The 13650-nt window shown below is 38.6% G+C and overlaps 1 protein-coding gene across 4 annotated transcripts in view; it reads right to left on the reverse strand.

Moving 5' to 3' along the window:
* SPAG9 (sperm associated antigen 9) overlaps window positions 1-13650 on the reverse strand; it is a 64144-nt gene that overhangs the window by 24979 nt on the left and 25515 nt on the right. For all 4 annotated transcript variants that reach the window (XM_082326975.1, XM_082326974.1, XM_082326976.1 and 1 more), the window contains 5 exons: window positions 11717-11811; window positions 6769-6922; window positions 2462-2672; window positions 1839-1938; window positions 558-679 (listed from right to left, as the gene is read on the reverse strand). In XM_082326975.1, coding sequence (XP_082183101.1) covers window positions 558-679; window positions 1839-1938; window positions 2462-2672; window positions 6769-6922; window positions 11717-11811 — 682 coding nt within the window. The remainder of the gene's footprint in view (window positions 1-557; window positions 680-1838; window positions 1939-2461; window positions 2673-6768; window positions 6923-11716; window positions 11812-13650) is intronic.

Here is a 13650-nt window from a genome sequence, read left to right on the forward strand (position 1 = left end):
ATAGAAAGATCCTTCTTTTAACGACCTTTTTGCTCCCGATCAGCTCATATTCCTCAAACTTACATTGTGTTCAGTCAGCACACAAGTAGCAGCAAGCTGCTCAGGGGGAAGAGAAATGTGGGTTCCTCCTCCCCTTTCAATTAACGGTTTGATTCTCAAATTACCACCATCGCATTCTGCTGCAATTCTCTCTTACAAGTTAAATTCCATGGAGAGGTGATAAAGCCAGGCCATTACAGATTGGACACAATCTGAATTAAACTACCTAAAACTAGTTCAAGATAAAAATCCTTGCTCGAGATGAAAATCCTTGTGTCAGAGAACACCTAGGGAAAACTGAAATAGGGAATAGCGGAAGAAGCGCCCCAAAAGATTAAGGCTGAGATTGTCATATTGAAAGAGAGAACAAACACCTTCTCCTGATTTTGCATTCCAATAACCACCTTAGGATGATACTCAAAAGATTTTAATGCAAATGAATCCTAACAGTAAATCCAGCAAGGACAATTAAGCACTCCACTAACAAGGAAAATTCCTCTTTAAGTAACCTTTCTTACCCAGTAAATCTGCACCTTCATCCACATCTCCAATTAGGCCAGAACCAGCAGATGACAGTTCTTCAAAGAGGGACTCTGTATTACGGTCAAATGCTTTGTTCTCTATGCCTTTGGTAGGAGTGCTATTCAAAGAATTAAAACAAGACGTAAAAAAACCAGAAAGAAAACATTCCCACATTGAAGAAAGTTTTCTCCATGTTTTTACCAGTAGTTCGTTACCCCCCCCCCCCCCCAAAAAAACCACCCAAAAAACCAAAAAAAAACAGAAGTAAAATTTTCTGAAGCTTTCAGTTGGCTTAGAGTCCTAGATTCTATTTTCAAATACTACTTTGGCATCAAGATCCCAAACTTGAGGTAGCTGCTGATTTTGAGCTGGTCAGGATTTTAATAAATTAAAGCATATCAAGTTTTGGCATACAGAAATCCAGCCCTGTCAGGACTTAGTCAGCCCAAATGCTTAAAGAACAGACAGCTCAGCCAAACTGGAAGTCATTTAATACAACAAGAATGCAAGAGAACCAAGTAGAGATCAAAATATTCCTCTGGCCAGGAAGGGGGCTTCTTTTACAGGAACGTCTTTCGCCACTAACATTCACTATACAAGGTCGTTTTTCCCATCTCACCACAAGAACGAAACACACCAACACATAACATTTGAAGGACTGGTGGCTAGACCCTAAATTGTTCAGGGCTTGCCTAGATGATCAGGTACTCCCCCCACTACTAAAACAGTACTTGTTTATTTTTTTATGGGGCTTTAGAGCTTTTGAAAGAAATGTTGTCCTTCACAAGCAAAAGCCTGCAAAGGAGCAGACTCAGGCAAAAGCATTCTGCCAACACTGCGATTCCACCATCAGATTCTGATAAATAAATGCTATCACATTTGCAAAGTCAGTCATAAATCCAGATTTTAAAGATATGGGGGAAAACACAAGGGCCCAGCTCGGAAACTGCTAGTACCTTGAAACCTTGATCTAGGGAGAAAAGGCCTCTTGGTATAGACCCTTTGCTTGAAATATGGAAAGAATATTTGAGTATTCTTAAATCTGCTGTAATATGAAGTACCCCAATGAATTCAGGTGTAGCAACAGAATGAAGAACTGCTGTTGCACTTCAAAACTCCTGAGGAATTTGGGAAAGTAAGGTCACAGAAGTAGGAGATTCCTTATATAGTGCATGATCTCAGTCTGGTAAAGTTTCTAAAAAAGTCACGAGTTCAAAACCGAAGTCAGATACCTTCTGAAATTGGTCTTCCTACTCAAATCACAACACACAACTTACCTGGAACCCTTATATCCACTGAGATCTTTATCCATATCCAACTCTGGAGTTGACTCAATGATTGCCTGAACTTCAGATTTTTCTTCATTTTCATTTCCACCTAGGGAAAAGCAAGCGGTATGTCTCCATAAAACAAAAATCACTGTGACATATGACATTAGCTACCTGTAGTTGTTATTAATCGATCACCAAATTAGTAGACTTCTGTTCAAAAATTTATCAGGGTAATTAAATGAGAAGACCTATGGATTTTGATAGTCTACTGCAGACACTGGAATTTCTAAGTCTCTCCTGAATTTAACTTAAGTCATCCAATGGTAGTTATTTGCCACTATTTCTGCAATCAAAACCAAGCAGATGTCTTTCATCTCATGACTTTTTGTGTCTGGACGAGTGCCACTTCTGCCGTTTACAAGAAAATGTCATAAATAATTCTGATTCTAGAAAAATAAGGACTAAAGCCACCAATAAACAACAGACTTGTATCTCTTACCAATATTCTGTACTCCTAAAAATATTGAGTAAAAAAAACATTTCTCACTTGTGGCACAAGTAAGATATTTCATAACAGATTAAATATGAGGGCTATAGTAACCATATACTAAAAAGTTAAAGCAGCTCACCAGTGGACACGTTTCTTGTCTCTTGAGCTACCTGTACTTCAATATTCTTGCTTACGTCCAGCTTCTCACTTGGCATATCTGTGTCCTTTGCAAGCCCTTCAACATCTTCCTTTTGAGGAGTTTCAGCAGGCAGTACAGGTACATCTGAAGCAGCTGTGGATGCTGGAGTAGTAGATTTTGAGCCTGCTTGGCTAACATCAGAGAGCTCATCCTAAAATTGAACATTACCATTAAAAAATGAACACAAATTCAAGTATTATTAGAAGAGTTTGGCATATAAACTAAAGAACAAACACCAAAATTACTACATTTGACTGAAAATATGCATATGCAAAGAAACAGGAATGGAAAGAATACTTTAAGCCAGTACTGCCAAATTCATCTTTAGTCTATGGCAGTTTCACTTCTGTTAAGGAGGTCCTAGGTATATAAAACATGTCCTTATTTTTAATACTAATGTTTGATCTCAGTTTATAATTATAGCCACAACTTTAGGGTGCTTTTCTGTTAGGTCTTCTAGACAACAGGCAGCATCCGCATATTAATAATCCTTCTAGCTGCACAATGAACTGCTGAATCTTCCCAAAGCTGCTCTAAAATTTTTAATTGCTCAAAACGTGCATGGTACCTTAAAACATCTTCTTGAAAAGTAGACTTAGAAGCCCTGATGCAGAACATGGATTTAACGGCTATGAAAGTATAGTATTTGCAAGCACTTCACTCAAACTGTGTTTACGCACTTTCCAGTCTGAACTGTGAGCCCTGGATGACGTTGGGAATGAGACACGGAACCGCGCGACTGCTCGTCCAGTTAACTGGATTTCAGATCAACTACGGAACATCAATAAACAGCTCCTCCTTAGAAGCTGATTCCTGGCAACACTTCACATTGCAGTGCCGGTGTATGAAGAACCACGAGTATGGCTATTAATCCAGCTGCTGGAATCAAGATTTATGATCGTGACTCAGACAGAGCTGCACCAGGGACTGTGTTCGAGGGCGGGCGAGATTGTGTTTGATATGCCTAGAGGCTACCACCTGATAACACTAATGGCCCTTTTCCGGACCTCGGCTCCTTTCGTTCACATTTCACTCCTCATTCATGACCAGAGCCGTACCAGCATCCAGATGTCTTGACTATGACTTAAATAGCACCTAACAGTGAACAAGATCTCACTGCAAACACAAAAACAAATTGGTCTGTTTAGGCCAATATTTTCTAGCTTACAGCATTAGCAGACTCTCCTTAGGAAAAACCGAGATGAAACACTGAGGCTGGTATGTGCAAAGTGAAGGCAGGATGGTAAGTTTTGATAAAAAGTTCTTTTAGGGTTTTGTTTGGGAATCCGAGGTGAAAGCAAGGCTCCTAGACAGGTCTGCGACACTTAAAGAGAACATATCTGTTCGCTCAGGAAACCTGAACTTGTGAAGAATGAAGCAAGTTTAGATTTTGTGAAGCACGAATTCATTGTACTGCTAGCATCCCTTTTTGAGAAGGAAGTGAAACTGAATTTTAAGGTTATTTACAAAACCGAGAGACTTGCATATAGACACACAGTCTCTCCTTTGTACTTAGTGTATCATTACTAAGAATTGTAATTTCTAAATTTTCACTCTTGGAACTTCCTGGAAAGATAAGATTTTAATTTGTGGGGGCAGGGAGGAAAACACACATTTATGTATATCAGCATAAATGTAAAGCTTGCATCCTATAGTGACATCCCCACATGGAATTTGCAAGCCCTAGAAACAAAATTCAGCACTTTCAAGACCTGCCTATCAATTACTTCCAGTTTTCATTCTTTCTTAGTACATTCCAAAATAACCAATTATTAATATTTGATATTCTGACAAAATTAATCAGAAATACAGTCAACTAACAGATGCCTCTAAAGGAGTAAAACATACACTTACCCATAGTTATACAAGGCAACAAAACCAACATACGAAAGTGTTATGAGATATGTTGTGTCCATTTAAAAAAAAAAAAAAAGAAAGAAAAGAAAAACCACACAATTTAGCCGATTGCCTTTTGAATTGGTGAAGTGCAGCCGCTGGATAATGATTCATACTTCAGCAAGCAGATACAGAAGCAAATGGTACCTCTTACCCAGGGAATCCGGAGTTCACACCAACAGGGAATAAAACCTCAACAGAGCTGTTGGCTCTGTTCAAACATTTCTACATCTTTGTATTCCAAAAGCGTCCACTAACTGATGCAGCACAGACTGATCGCTGACTTCCACACACAAAGCTCAAGAAAAAACAGCTTGGTAGTGCAAGAGAAAACAGTGAAGAGAATGAGCCTTTCCTTAAAGGAATTTCAAATAATCCCATCTATTTTATATTTCTGACTTTTATTATCTACTGTATTTTTTTTTAGCTAACTCTTGGAAACTATACTGATTAAACTATCATGAATGTTTGTCCTAGAACTAATGAAAATGAAATGCAGTTCCATTAAGTGACAACGAATTAATCAAAATATCTCAAAGCCTAAGCATTTGAAAGTCAGTGCTGTGTTGACTTAGCAAATTTGACATTTTGGCAATGTTGCCAAAAGACTTTTCCTGAAAAAAGAAAAAATTAGTTTAAAAATTAGATAATTAAAACTGAAGAAGGAGTAGCTCATCTGCAATGCTTTGCAGAAATAAGCAGAAGAGAATGAATGGTACATAATTGTATGTTGTCCCACAATGATATCCAGCAATGTCACTACTGTACAAGCTACGGGATAGCCAGTCTTTTAAGGCTGGGTTTCTCCCTGGCACCTACTCTTTGTGATACTTTGAGAGGAAACGCTGACCATTAATGAAATGCTCATGCACGAATGGAAAACAGATGCCTGAAAGCAGCAGAATCTTGCTTGTGCCTTGTACTTGATGTTAAAAGTAATTAGAGGAAACAAAAGTATTAGAAAAAAGTTTCAAATTCTGGTTATAACTTCAATATGTCATGTTATTCAACATGTTCACTTCAGAAGTACTTTACATTCACGGCTAAAAAGCAAAGATGCTGCTTTGGACCCAAGGAACTTATTCTGACTAACTAGGTTTGAAAAATTACAGTCTGGGCTGTTTTGTAAATTCTCTTTTAGCAGCGCATTATTTTTAGAAGAACTACACCAAGAAGCCTGTTTTGACAATATACAGTGACCAATATAACTTTCTGAGGGGACAGGATGGGATTAGAGACTTCCCTTTATACCTCATCTTCACTTACTCTTAATCATAACTTCTATTTCAGTCAGCTCTCCTAAAGACTGTCAATTTATTGATGTTACTTGACATAGGACAAAGGGAATAGGACAAATTGAAGATCCAAAAATGGTCCTAGCCAAGAGTTTGTTAGTTTGTTAAGTGACAAATTTTTAGATCCGAACTCCTGTTGTCACATTGATATGTTTATAATTAACCATTACTTACACTGCCTATTATCTCCATGTGACCTTTAGGCAAAAAAAAAAAAAAAAGTCTGGGTTCCAATTATGTCTGGATAGTTTAATTCTTATCAGTTTAATATTCCCCTGAGAGGTATTCAGTTTACTTAGGAGGAAAGTCCCCTCAGCTGTATGCCTTTTCAGAAATAACAGTACTTCCACAGTCTTCCAAAAAAACCTCATCGACATAAAAATATAGGGCTTTACACATTCTGGAGTTCCTCACCCTGCAGATCCCTCCTCCCGCCGCGCCGTTAGCGCACCCTAGGCCCGACTGCCAGATTCATCACGCTCCAGCACCACTCCCCCCTTTTTCCATTTCTGCAGCTTGTTCTATGCCACCCTCTCACTGTTGGAACACAGAACAATTGCAGAAATTATAGCCAAGCTACATGTAAGGGAAATCATCATCACAGGCTAATTTTGGAAAGTTAGGTCATTCTCAGCTCTGTGGTATACCTACGCTATACGCCTGAGAGTAGGCGGAGGCTGCGTTAAGAGTACTGCCTCTGTAGTAATCAAAGCTTTCCTTCTAAAAGGATACTAAACCAGCAGACCTGTTCACACTATCTAGCTGCAGATCTAATGTGTGAAGAACAAGCGACTGACCTTTGGAAAGGGTCCTTAGTCAGAAAGCAAAAACCCGCTCCCGTCAGTAAGAGGAAAACTAGCCTGTATTACTGCTCATTCGGAAAACGCAACCCAAACTTCGTGTCTTCCAGTAGATAAGTTCCCTCCAAGCTCATTTGAGTAAGCAACATGCTTGGCTTACACAAAGATGATTTAGGGGTTTCCCTCCTCCCCTTCCATTTCCTTTCTCTCCCCACTAAAGAGCTATAATCTGTTTATGGGAATTTCTCCTGCTCACCTTTAGGCTTGTGTGGGACCGTGGCTGGCTTAGCTCGTGGAATTTCCAGTGCTCTGACCCAGGCGTTTCCCCCGCTTCTCTCTGAGTTTCAGGCGTAAGCAGTGCATCTCCTGGAGGTAATGGGAAGATGCCCAGTGATATCGGACGCTCCTTTCTGTTGGAAAGAGAGACAAGCTTCATCAGCCATTTCAGATGTCACACAATTTATTTTCCTGTACACCTCTGAAATCAACAGGGAAGTGGTAAAATTATAGGTTCAAACATTCATACACTATGTTCTATTAAATATACAACATAGCATACACAGTTTGTATTACAGCACGTAATTCCTCATTTCACATTATTTAATTGCAAATAGTCTGTTTCATGGCTTTAGGAGCAGCTATTGATTGCACCAAAGCTAATCTATAGTAAACAAGTTTTACAGCAGTGGAACACAAACAGGAGTATAAGATGAAAATGTTTCCCTATTTCAGATTAAATTACAGTTTTCAGCAACCATTCTGAAAAATACCATTTTGCACTTTTTTTTTTTTTTTGCAAGATAGAGTACCACATAACTTCTACCACAGCCAATCATTAACTGAAGCATTTGGGAAAGTTATAAACAATCAGCTTAAAGCTCAACTCTTCCCAAAATTTATGGTATGTTTCTTCTGAAGATCACAGGAATTGCATGGATTTGTATAACTGAAAAAAAATGGGTCAAGGAATTACCGATGTAAATCACGTAGTTTTAACCAAGATCAGTTCGACACTCTACTTCCCCCTAAAGCTGCACAAAAGCTTGTGCCAGTAAGGCAAATGACTTCATCCCAACTCTTCACCATCTCTGCTGCCTTTATCACTTCTCTATAGCAAACAACGTTTGGAAAATCCAAAGCTTTGAATTAATTAAAAAAAAAAAAAATCCCCAAGTCAATCTTGCTGTCAGTAGTGTGATCAGTGAACAAAAAGATTAATTCTTCCTGCTAGCAAGAGACAAAAACATTGTGCAGAATCCAATTCACAGGATGCTACAGCAGCCCTGAAAAGGAAAAATATCAGCCAGGCATAGAATTGAGATAAAGCAAAGTATTTGTTCAGTCAGAACAATGAAATACGGAAAAAAAGGACTGTAACCAACTAGCACAGCTTTAAGTATACTAAAGACAGAAGATAAAAGTGTGCACAAGGCAGAAAATTATGCTTCTTGAGAAAGTATGGCTTGTAAGTACCCCTGCAGAGACAATCCAGACAAAATATTAAGATTTGAGAGATCTCGCATTTTAGCATTATAAAAAGTCAAAGCACATATACTTTCTTTTGCAAGGCTTTTCACAAATTAAACATAGCCTAGGCAGAATTCTGTGCAGAATTAGTATCTGCATATAAGTTATATGCAAAAATATGAAAGGGAATGTTGAGAAGCAAAAGGAAAAGCTAAGCATTTTTATAATTTTTGCGGGGTTGTTTTTGAGGTTTTTTGTTTACTTAGAAGAAAAGTTAGTCAAGAAGGGATTGTATTTAGCAATTAAGCAGTAAACTCCTTTTGGTAAATTCTACATCACCAAAAAAAACAATGTTCAAATAGCAATTTTAATTGGCATGAACCTTTCCAGCAGAAGTGTACAAAGATGCTCCCTGTCACAAGGTCTTGGCAACTAATTCTCACATTGCATCTCTCTTGGCCTTTCATAAATATTATCCCAAGTTACACTGTTAATTCAGAAGTAGTTTAGCAGAGCAAAGTAGGCAGCAAAGCAAGTAGAGCAAAATCAGTCAGGGTTACAAAATAAAAAGCATCAGACACTGTTCCAGCATCTGCAAACTAACTGTGCTGAAAAGTCTTCGGGAAAAATAGCCACAGAACTAAACAGGATTTGATTCCAACGATTCCCACTATTGTAACAGGTTCTGCTTTTCTTTAGGTTTCCCACAGCTCTAATGTGTGTGGGGAACAAAAGACACGCCACATAAGCTTAGATTATGTCAAAAGACAGACTGAAACCATTTCATTGGTTAAGAAGTCCAGCAACAAAAAAAGGAAAAAAAAGGAAAAAAGCAGTCCGTCCGCGGCGAAGCAAGCCGGCGATAAAGCACACATTGTGAAGGGCCCTGCGCTTCGGAAAACGCCTCCCGGAGCAACGGTTCAGAGCAGATTTGCTTACTTGCAGGATATGGCACAAAGCCTATCTTCTTTGCTGCCTTCAGAAGAGAGAATTTAAACTAAATGGGTACCAACAAAGTTCACAACTGACATTTGCTTTTTTGCGGCATAGTTTTAAATAAATTTTCGAATGAGCATACCTTGATGTGCTAAATCACAGTGCAGGTGCATTGCAAGACTACACAGTAAATGAAGTTTGAAAAGGGAGCTTATTTTGGAAATGAATGTTATTATGTGCGTGTCTGCATTAAAAGAAATTATCCAACTAGGCTGAAGGAGTTTCAGTATTTCACCAGTTGTTGATCAGAAAGCAAAGAACCTCTTCTACTCCCTCAATGTCCAAGAAATACCTGAAAATACAACAGCGAGCAGAAGGCAGGCACATGTTTTAAAAGCCTGAACTAATATTCTGAAGGGATGTATTGGAGCATTTACAGGAACCTTTAGGATAAGCAACCAGATGCTCTGTTCTAAAATCTGACTAGTGTTAAAAAAATAGAAAGAATTCTTCTATAATTAGATTCCTTCATCCTATATTTTTATCTTTTTTAAAATCAATAAAAGACTAAGGAACTGAGTTTCAATTCCTGTAATTCCTAGAACAAATTACTAGGGGTAGGGAAAAGCATAGCTTCCCCAAACCCCTCAAATCCATTAAATATTCTCCAGGGGAGCAAAAGTACATTACAAAAAAACCTATTTCTTAAACCATCTGACTGCTTAAATACATATATTAAAAAAAATCTAATAGAAGTTATTGGACATCAAGTTCAATATTTTGCTTCTTTTTTTAGAGTTGGGGGTTATTTGTTTTGGGTTTGGTTTTCCCTCCCCCTTTTAAACAAGCCCAGCCTTACTAACTAGATCAGGCTAGAGAGAGTTGCACTTTAAATTTATTTTATTTCTTTGTATTTAAACGTTCATACACATTTATTATCGGTTACTAATAATTGGTATTTCTTTTATTTATTGACTGGCTTTAAACCTTTGGAACAACCCTTCTGTGCTCAGAGACCCAAGCTGAAGGCGTACTACCAGAGGAAGTCTCCATGCACCATGTATTAAGCAGAAAGTCACATAGCTCTTTCAGAGAACACTATTTTCCAGCGTTTCTCCCTTTTAAAATAAAGTTCACTATGAAATTTACGGCCACAGTTAAAGCATGTCAAGTTTTCAGGTCAGAAAGCTACATTTTAAAACTTTTCCAGCTGTTTTCCACTTGTAGTTACAGTATTAAAACATGTCAAGATTACTTTTGGTCACAATATTCTAATGCATCTCTGCTACTGCTCCAGGCGACTAGGACAAACAGAACATAACTTGAGGGGGGACAGACAGAGCTGGCAGCTTGCCATACAAGTACAGAAAAAGAGGAGAGGATAACATTTGGCTGAACAATAGTGAATAGGCTTTAAGAGCTCTAATGCTTAAATAATGAAAGATCTTTTTTCCCACCAAGCAATAATCAGATTGTTTTAAAATAATGTGATCAATTAATGACTCTGGTTTTGAGCAGATCATCAATTAACTGATCTTACATAATTCTTTTGATTAAAAAAGTGAAATTTAATAGTACAAGGCCTCAGACTGCATACATTTATAGCTACACAAGATCAGCCAAGTACCTGACAATGCACTGAACGTGAGCTTTATCCACATCATCACCACCACAGCTTTTTTGCAGGTTACAATAAACCAGTGTAATAGCTTTCAAAAAAAAAAAAAAAACCACCATAAACTGACCTTGTACTTGCTTAAATAAAAGGCAATGAAATTTGAGTGTATAAAAAAATATATTGCCGTATCCCGGTCCATAAATATTATGTTTGCCAAAGAATCTGAAATTTATACATAATTTACATCTCTAACTTATCCTTGTTCTTTCTGTTTGAAAGGAAAATGGGAAGCAGAGAAAAAGAAAGAGCGCATGAAGCCAAGGTTCAGTAGGTCAGAGTACCTGAGTATCCTCGGTAGGTTCTGCGTCAGAGCTGGCACACCAGTAGAAATAGAAAAGTGCACAAGCAGCAAAACAGAGAGAGATACCAAGATAGCCGAATTAATGACCACCGCCCCGCCAACGAAGCCAAACACAAATAGCAGCATGCATCCAGGATTCATGGCGCTGTGCTGGCATGGTGAAACGCCGGAACCAAGGCGGCTACACAGGGGCCGAGGGTGTATCTTTGTAGGCAAAGTCTGTCATTCAGCCGCTGCCACAAAAACAATGCCATCAGCAGCAGCTTTCCACTCTTCTGCAGCAGCTCCAGAGCAATGACATCACCGCTCTCCTCCCCCTCGCGCCGGGAGCCACCGCCGGGCTCCTCGCAGCATCTATGCAGCGACGCAGAGACACAGCCAGCCCTGGAGTTATTCTCCCCTCCTTCAGTTCATAGGCTAGAAAGCTTCCAAATCTGCATAATATATTCACATCAAGCCCTTCGAACAAACGGGTGCCACGGCACACACCTTCATCAGCCCGTACACAAAGCCACGGCAAGACACCCGTTATTTTGGGACAGCTGCTGACGTTTTCCCTGCCTACCCAAATGCAAACACTCAAAAAAGCTGAAATTGTTTAAGGCTAACGTACAAAGTGTATCTCAACGTTTAGCAGTACGACAGCAAAAGCCTCTTTCTACTGATTTCTACACTATTCTCTTACCGCATTCCAATCATACAACAAAATCTTTCCGATTCAGCCAAAGCATTGTTGTAGGATTAAAGAACAAAGTCTTGCAAACACAAATGAATGGATTTTTTTTCTTTCATTTCAGGGTGAGAGCGTAGTAAATAGCTTACCTAATTCTACTGTGTGTTGTGGATTCTAGCTGATCACCCCCTGTTAGCTGATGAAGTTTGGTTCTTTCCAAGTGCTCCATATAATTGTGAATCATCTGTTTAAAATGACAGAGAAACAGCAAGAAATATTTAATAACATTTACTTTTACTACAACTGCATAATTCCTGGCCAATACAATATAATCTTCCCCTGTAATGCTAAAAATGAACATTCAGAACCATTGAAGAAATAGATAAAGAAAGAAGTAAAATTATACAGTGTGTAAAACCACAAACCAGAAGAGAAGCCCATAATAAATAAAAAAACCTAGAGAACTTACTTGTGCATTCATGCACAGGAAACATCCTAAGGGCACACAAAGTGCGTATGATACTACAAACAAGAGTTCTGAACACAAGTGTCATGTTCAAACCCCTTTCAGAGGCTGTTTAAGACCTCTATGTCCAACAGACATTAAAATTTACGATACGACACACAATACATTTCACTATAGCCTAACTGCAAAGAACTGCAAAGGTCAGACGATATGCACCTCAAATATTAGACGTAATGAATCTACAGACTAAGAATGAGATTATTTCCATAGACAGAAATACGAAGTCAGCATCTCTTTTTTTCTTCCAACATCCAAATAGATTTAAGTTCACTTATAGAGAATGCAGAAAGCTTTGGTTTTAAATTATCTAGACTGACATCTCATAAAAAGGATCGAGTGCCTGTGGATTTTTAGCACTCGAGAAGAGCTTTGCTTGCTTGCTTGCTCTTTCTTTTAAGAGAGACAGCCCCAGGCCAACAGGCTGACTCCTGCAGTCATGACTTATTTAATGAACCCCGATTCCAGCCGGCCAAAGGATGCTGCTACTCGGATGTAACTGATCCGGGACGTGCATGGAGAGGAGTAACAGGTATCGCTGCATCCCTCCAAAAGGTTAATTTGCACATACGGCTTCGAAATGAAAACCGGGAAAGCCTGAAGAGAAGCCTACATGACATTTGGTATTTTTAGCATTTCTGCACTTGCATTCAAAGATGAATAGGGCACTCGGAACAAAAAAGAAAAAAAAGACAGAGAGAAAGAAATCATAGGTGTACTGCAGAAGAATTTTGTGTACTTTTTTCCTGAGCCATATTCAGGTCAGATCTCAAAGGCTTCCTCTAGAAAAAAAATATACCTATTCTGTAAAACCGTAATTTCTTCTGCTATTCTAGAAAGGGTATACACGCACTTAGAAGAGTGTTATTAACAGGCATTTGTGCAACCAATATTACGTAACCTCTTATTTGGGGGCGTTCGCACACATCAGGACTGAACTCGGGAAGCCGACACCTGCACGCTACTCTCAGGTCAGGGCCGATGTCCCCACGGCCAGCACGCCTGACCTTCGGACGCTACTGACTTCAGCTAATAGCAGCTTCTCCACAAACACCGCCGGCCAGCATTAGCTATATATGAATATATATTCTTAGTCTGAGATTATTTTTTTTTTTGGTAGAGTGAACTGGCTTAAGATATCCTGATTGATATTCTATAAATCAGTAGCTTATACAGTAAATACTGGTTACATACAAATCCTGGTCTTCCCAGCATTCACCTCAACTAATTAATATAATTCAGACCAGAAAAAAAAAATCCTGCTATTTTTAGAGAAACATTATATAATATACTTTAACTGCTGTCAAAAGCTTACAAAATTTATCCTCCAACAAAACGATATAAAAATGCAGCGTTTTACTAGGACCATCTCATTTATTTTCTGAATTTTTTTAATGCTTGCTCATACACAGAAACCATCAAAAGAATTGAAAGCTCCACCTTCAACTATCCACATTTCTTGTTTTTTCTGTTTCCACCAAGCAACCAAAATTAGGTGTTCCAATGGCTCCTGTGCATAGTTTTACACAATAAGTTTACTATAATCCAAATTAATTTAGA

The sequence above is a fragment of the Platalea leucorodia genome, assembly GCF_965183815.1.
Source record: "Platalea leucorodia genome assembly, chromosome: 14".
In the NCBI taxonomy this organism is placed as follows: Eukaryota; Metazoa; Chordata; class Aves; order Pelecaniformes; family Threskiornithidae; genus Platalea; species Platalea leucorodia.